The 7,361-nt window shown below is 32.0% G+C and overlaps 1 protein-coding gene across 1 annotated transcript; it reads right to left on the bottom strand.

The window, feature by feature from the left end:
- Positions 1-820: 820 nt before the first annotated feature.
- Positions 821-5,223, bottom strand: LOC127119338 (potassium transporter 6). The gene is made up of 8 exons (XM_051049560.1): positions 4,691-5,223; positions 4,034-4,538; positions 3,569-3,622; positions 2,900-3,160; positions 2,773-2,825; positions 2,513-2,636; positions 2,157-2,411; positions 821-2,018 (listed from the first exon to the last, which is right to left on the bottom strand). The coding sequence occupies exons 1-8, from the start codon at positions 4,730-4,732 to the stop codon at positions 955-957; spliced, it is 2,358 nt and encodes a 785-aa protein (XP_050905517.1). The 5' UTR covers positions 4,733-5,223; the 3' UTR covers positions 821-954.
- Positions 5,224-7,361: the final 2,138 nt, after the last annotated feature.

Below are 7,361 nucleotides of genomic sequence, written 5' to 3'. Positions count from 1 at the left end.
AAAATATGGTCTCTAAGATCATAATTGATCTACAACTTTGTATAAATATGGATTTATCATTCCATGTTCTTTACAAGAAACCAGAATGAATACATATCCTCATATTACTTGTGTGTATTTCTATGATTCAAATCCCCCACTTTAATTTAGGGAAAATCGGAGAGTTGTCAAACTCGAATACCATCCACCCTTTATTGGCAACAAATGAAAGATACAATTTACCATGTTTACATTGAAAATGGATTAGGATTTAAATGTTACGAGGATTATATTTTACTATTACTCAACAAAGAATCTGGTTGAAGTGGATGCAATGATTGGAAGATCGACCAAAATTATTATAAGAATATTGCAACGTCATGAACCACCCATTTGTAATAGAATGAAATATTATATTTATGATAACGTTATGATTATCCATGTAATGTTACTTTTTAATTTAATTTAAATTATTTTTCCATTATTCCTTGTTGTTTCTAATTTGAATGAATATAACATATTTCAAATATGCATCTCCAGAATACTAATTCTTTTTTATAGAGATGCATCTTCCAAATAAGGGTGTCTCCTAAATTTATACAGAATAAACACATGTTGGACTAGGACCCAAGGGTGTCTCCTAAATTTATGCCGAATAAACACATGTTGGGCTAGGACACACCCATAAACAGTTGTACGCACATCCAAATAGCATGTTGGTCAAACCTTCTTTCATCTTTTTCTTTCTTTAAAAGAACATCTTTGACACCAAGAATAGCAAAAGAAAGATAGAAATAAATGATGTAGATATGACAAAGAAGAAATGAGACAAAACAAAACGGATCAAAATTTGTACACTATTTATCTATCACCACTGATAAGTGGTGTGTGACCTTTTGACAAAACTATATAACAAGAAAAATATGACAAATATGTACATGATGTCAATAACTCTATCTTTTGTCAAACCAAAAATTAAACTTGGTACATCATCCCAACTTCTAAAGATGATGCATGAGGTACACCAAGTACAAAGGAGGGTGCTCTACTATTCCTCCTTAGAAATTCATACACAAAATTAATAGCTATTTTCTTTATAGTACTAGACCCTGGTTTAGCCTTCATGTATGAATGTCCTATAATGTAAGCTATTCCAGCTTCTCTAGCTTCCATCACTTCCTCTAACTCTTCATTTGCTTCTGTGTCAATCTTTGGACTCTCGGGTACCAAAAACCTCACCTGTTTCTTCTGTTGAATCACCTGTGGGGACTTTATCTCTTTAAGCTCCGACGATGTCTCTTCCGAGTCAAAATTATCTGCATTATTATCTCCATTTTCGCCTCTCCTTGAAATGGTTTGTGAAGAATATGTTCCAACAACAGTCATTCTTTCAATTGTTTCAATCTCGTCGTTCAAAGATATTTCAGTACTTCCAGTGCGTATGAACTCGGCTATGCTGCATAAAAGATCATTCTCAAACTCAACATCATCTTTGTGGACATCGCGGTAACCGTACCGTACTATGCATCTATAGAGTCTGAAATTTCTTGGACCTACACGGCCGACTAGAAACCTTTCCTCGGGTCTAACATGCGGAACTGGCACATGTTTGATGCAGAGAAAGACTAGGATTTGATGGAAGGCTGGCAGGTTGGTTACAAAGTGAGAGAAGATAACAGGAATACCGGATACTAGGTCTGTATGTATGAGGCCGACACCACGCACTCTTACGATGCCTATGCTTGGACCTATGCCGAGTAGCCAGTTGATGGAAACCTTGTTTTGAACATCAAATTCGTACTTTTTGAGTGTGCCGAAATGCCAAACATACATGACAGTCATAAATACAAATGCCAGTGCAATCGGCACCCATGCTCCTTGTAGGAATTTTGTAAGAGAAGCGGAGAAGAAGAGCGACTCAATGGTGCCAAAAAAGAGAACAAATGTGAGCGCAAAGAGAACATTCTGGTGCCAGCATAGTACAATAACCAGTGACATCAGACAGGTGGTGACCAACATCACTGTGATAACTGCCAAACCTGTTACAGAAAGAGCATTATGTCAGCTATGAAATCACAACTCGAAAATATCATAAATTACATGCATAATTGCATAAAGAAATGCTTAGTATCTATGAATCACTGACATTGATACGAACACTAAGCACATTGTCATACCTGAGGCGTGACCGAGATGCTGTGTGTTTCTGAAACCAATGGTAACAGCCAAGGTCAGGAGCATCAATAGCCAATTGATCTCAGGGATATATATTTGACCGTGAATTTTGGATGATGTGTGAACCACTTTAACTCTTGGGAAGCAATTTAACGCAGAACATTGCTTGATAATTGAGAATGTTCCGGTTATGATGGCTTGACTTCCCACAACCGCAGCAAATACAGCTATCACAAGAACAGGCCATCTCAAGTTCTCTGGAAAGCAAAAGCGCAAAACAAAATTGTCAATTAGCCAAGAACTTTTTCACCGTCTATAAATATCATCCCTGAAAATGAATGATATACACAAGGCCTACCTGGAACAGATACATAAAACCCAAAGTGATACGCATGCTCGACTTCATGATGTCTTGATAGATAAGCAGCTTGTCCCATATATGCAAGAATTAAAGATGGATAAACCACAGAAGTGAAAGCAATCTGCACAAGAATCGTTAACTAAATAAGCATTTCCAAATGCTACTTAACTATAACGATGACTATGAGCTATTTGGATTCACTTATTTGCGTTATCTACTAGCATAAACACTTATGAGACTGGTTAAAATAAGCATACCTGGATTGATAATTGTGAGAAGTGTCCAAGATCAGCAAACATGGCTTCTGATCCTGTAAAAGTGCAAAAGAAATGGTGAGAACAACGGCATAAAATCAAAGTTAACCATCAACCAAAAGAAACAGACCTGTTATGGAGAGCAAAACTCCGCCGAGGGCCATCCAACCTCCCATCTGAGTTTTCCTTATAAATCGTAAAGCATAAATTGGACAGAGTGCACGGTATATCTGAGGGTTCCAGAAGAAAATATTATATAGTCCAATGGCACTGATACAAAATAGCCATATGATAACTATCGGTGCGAACAAGAAGCCGACCCTATGTGTGCCATAATGTTGAAGCGCAAACAAGCCTACCAATATGATGCATGCAACTGGAACTTCTACATCTGTAAAGTAACAAGTTTCAATAGCACCGTCGGTGAGGAATGTGCCAAATGATTCAAATAAAAGAGTGGTATCAAAATTAGAATTGCAAATAAGAGCAAAAAAGACATTAAGGACAAACAAAATGTTAAGCATACAGAACATGCACTAAGCTCAGAGTATAGGACTCCATCACATGCGATCATGTGGATATAAATTTTCAAAGGACACAAATACAGGCACACCCTAAACGTGCAGAGACAAATTCAACATCATGTTTTGTCCTTAACACAGTTTTTCCCGAACATTCCAACAAAAGTATAAAGCAACACTACCAAACTGAAAAAACGAGAGCATATAATAAACAACAAAGAGATAAATTACTATTGTCGCAATGAAAAAACAAAAAGCAGAATCGGATTAAAACTTACAAGCATGATGTTCCTTGGACATTGAAAGCTCAAATCCTGATATGGCCGAGAAAACTGCACTCATTCAAAATAACTTACTAAGTAACTTACAGTAGCTAAAAAAAAATCCTATTTCAAACCCTAAAACAAAGAACAGTGACTTCAATATTTCCTATACAAATCTTACAAACAGGAATTAAATTGACTGACAAGTGTCAATTTTGAAATCAAAAGTAAAAACAAGAAATAAAAACAGAAGTAAACAGTCATTTTGGTCTCAAAGTGTACAAGATGTTGTCACTACTATTCTTTGAATGTATCAAAATTACAAATAAGAAAAGACGCATTTAGATGTGATTTTGACACTAACACATTCAAAGACTTTGTGGCATGTATTCACACGTTTAAAGGCCAAAATAACTGTTTACCCTAAAAGTTAACGAACCCCTAAAGTAAAACATCACAAAACAACAGAATCATCATCACCTGAAAGAGCAGGTGTAAGGACACCATCACCAATAACCATACAAGTACCAATCAAAGCAAGAATAAGCAAAATCTTCTGCAAAACCTTGCGTTTCTCAAGCGTCGACTTAAGCCGAAACGCAAAACCTCTATCAGATGAAACACCAGAACCACCACCACCACAAGAATCTTTTTTATACTCAGAGAGTTCTTCATCAGCCAATTGACAATTCGGAAGAGAATTGACTTTAGCATGTCTACACAACAAAGAGTAAAGTGCAAAAGTACCTCCTTCACCATTATCATCCGCTTTCAACACTATGAAAACATATTTAACTAAAGGAACCAGTGTCACAGACCAAAACACCAAAGACAAAACACCGAAAATCTCTTCATTTGTATTAGAGTGACCAATTCCCTCACCAAAAGTGCTTCTAAATACATATAAAGGTGAAATGCTTAAATCTCCATAAACAACTCCAAGGCTCTGATATGCCAGTGTCAGAACAGTCCTCCACGAGTCTTTCTGTAAAACCCAAAAACCCAAAAACGAAAAAATCAAGAAACAACATTGCAGCATTACAACAACATCAAAAAGTTGATTCAATCAAAAAAAGAACACACCCATGAATTAAAAATCGAAACTTTAAAGACTTTTAACAACGCCCATTTTCTTACCTTGGAAGAATTTCGACGAGTTCTTCCACCTTCCAGATCCATAACATGAGCGGTTTCAAGTCTCAAAGAACCATTTATTGAACTTTTGAACGGAAATTTAAGGTTTTGATTTTTTTTATTTTTTTTATTTTCTGATTTTGATGATCACACTCACCCAATTGCTGCAACTTTTCCTCAGTTGAGAAAAACAAATTAGAGATTTTTAAAGAAATTAATAAAAACTTATGTACTTATATACTAAACAAATTTTGGTGTATAGTGAAATTTAATTTTTGAAAAAGGAAGAAAAATTAATTAAAAACATTTTTTTTGTTGAATATAATATAAAACTGGTTTTTATATAACTTTCCAGATCCATGATGTGTTTTTATCTTAAATAAAAAAAAATGGTTTTAATTAAAGGAATCAAATTTTTATTCTTTTCGGCAAAGTATAATAATAATAAAGTATTAATTAAATATTCAACTCTGAGAAAACGACCACCCTGGGTTGTATAGAGTTATTTTTATTTATTTATTATATTTTTTTTATGAATATGTATGATGGGAAGTTGCACACGAAATATCGGTTTGATTTTTTTAAAAATAGTATAAAAAATAAATAAAAAAAAAGGTTCACTTGTATGAGAAGTTATTGAATAAAAAAACAAAAATGAAAAGGCAAAAAGTGTGAAAAATTTGAAGACCTAAAAGAGGAAAAGAGTGTGTTTGCGTCTAGTTCTAGAGAAAACACAAAGAGTTTGTGTGGGGAATGTGAGAGAAGAAAAAAACTATATACTTAAAGATGGGTTGGGTGGTGGGGTTGGTGAGAGGTTTTTCTTTGGCTTTCTTGATGCTTTTGATAAGAGAGTGGTCTTCTCTAATTATATTCATAAATTTAACTTCATATTAGTAAAGAGAAAAAAAATATACAATGACTGTACTTTTAATCAATTATAGATATGTATTACATCAATAAGTTAATTTTAAAATACTAATAGAATTTTATTAGATTATAATATAAAATTACTTTATACTAATAATGCATTCCCTTTAATCTTATTAATAAATAAATAACTTTAAAAAATAGTGAAAATTATATTATAAAAGGTATTAATATGATAAAATAAGAAAAGAAAATTGTGGGTAAGTATTTGTGAGAAAGATTATATGGATATTCAATTAATTATATTTCTTTATTTAGATATTTGAAATATATATTTTAGAAAATAATGTATAATATGATAGGATTGTATCTTTTATTGGATAAGAATTGTGTCATACATACTAAAAATTGATTATAAAAACATGAAATAAAATAGTAATTTTATTGATTATGAATGTATTTTTTAATATTACAAATATATAATATAACAGGGTATAATATTTTTAGAATAATTTACATAATATTGACTAGAGGATAGAATTCTTAAAAGTAGTTATATTAAAAATTAAAAAATTAAAATTAAAAATAACATTCAATTTTTTAAGAAAATAATAAAGTACTAACTCTTGTTAAAAAAGAAATAGAAAGTTTACTAGAAAAAGTTATAGGAATTCCTTTTTAGTCAAAAATACGCAACACACTATTTAGAATATAATACATAAAGTCTTGAGGTAAGAATTATAAAATATAATCTTATATTAATTGAAATTAATATGAGAGAGTGTTTAACTTAGTTTTATTTTCAATGTATTTAAGATTGGTGTGTTATTTTAGATATAATAATAATAATAATAATAATAATAATAATAATAATAATAATAATAATAATAATAATAATAATAATAAAGATTAATATATATTTTGTCCATATAGACTAGCTTTAAAACATTCATTTAAAAAAGTTGATTTCCTCCCTAACTTTTAAAAAAAATTATCTTTTATGAAACTAGAATAATTGACGTAATATTGTAAAAAAATAATAATAATTGACGTAACAGATTTCTTTTAAATTTTATTTTATTCATCCGAATTGTCAAGTTAAAAAAAATAATATTTTTTGAAAATATGTTTCGGCTTTTTATTTATTTTTTGACTTTGAGATTTAAAAACATAAAAAAAACTAAAATTTGTCATACGACTTGGTTTTTCCGTTGAGTTACGATTGTGGAAAATTTCAGGTCTTCTGCATACCTTGCTCCCATGTCATTGCAGCATGCGCTTATACTCGTCAAGATGCTTACAGCCATTTATCTGATGTGTACAAGGCCAACACCATCATGAATGTATATAATCAAAGCTTCTGAGTACTATCAATAGAGGATTACTGACCTCCATATGAAGGTGATATTGTTTGGCACAATGACGAGATGCGTAGAAAGAAGAAAGGAATATCAAACAGCACACGTATCAGAACAGAGATGGATTCCACAAATAAAATGATAAGATTATGTAGTATCTGTCGTCAACCAGGACACAACAAGAACAACTGTCCCAATCGAGGAGCATCATCTAGGTCTTAAGCTTTTTGTAACATTGTATTTCTGTAACCTTCAATCATTATATATCATTAAGTTTTTGTTACAACGAGGTGCACAAGAAACATCAGTACAAAATAAGCTATCTGAAAACATAAATATTTCTAACTGATTACAATAATCAAATTGATGTCGTCTCGACCGAACATTATTTTCCTAGCATCCTTATCAGTCTTCATTCGCACCCAACCAAAGATACTGTCAAGTCTCTC

The sequence above is a fragment of the Lathyrus oleraceus genome, chromosome 2, assembly GCF_024323335.1.
Source record: "Lathyrus oleraceus cultivar Zhongwan6 chromosome 2, CAAS_Psat_ZW6_1.0, whole genome shotgun sequence".
NCBI lineage: Eukaryota > Viridiplantae > Streptophyta > Magnoliopsida > Fabales > Fabaceae > Lathyrus > Lathyrus oleraceus.
The sequence above is the reverse complement of the archived record's forward strand: the minus strand, read 5'-3'. Positions and strand labels throughout refer to the sequence as shown.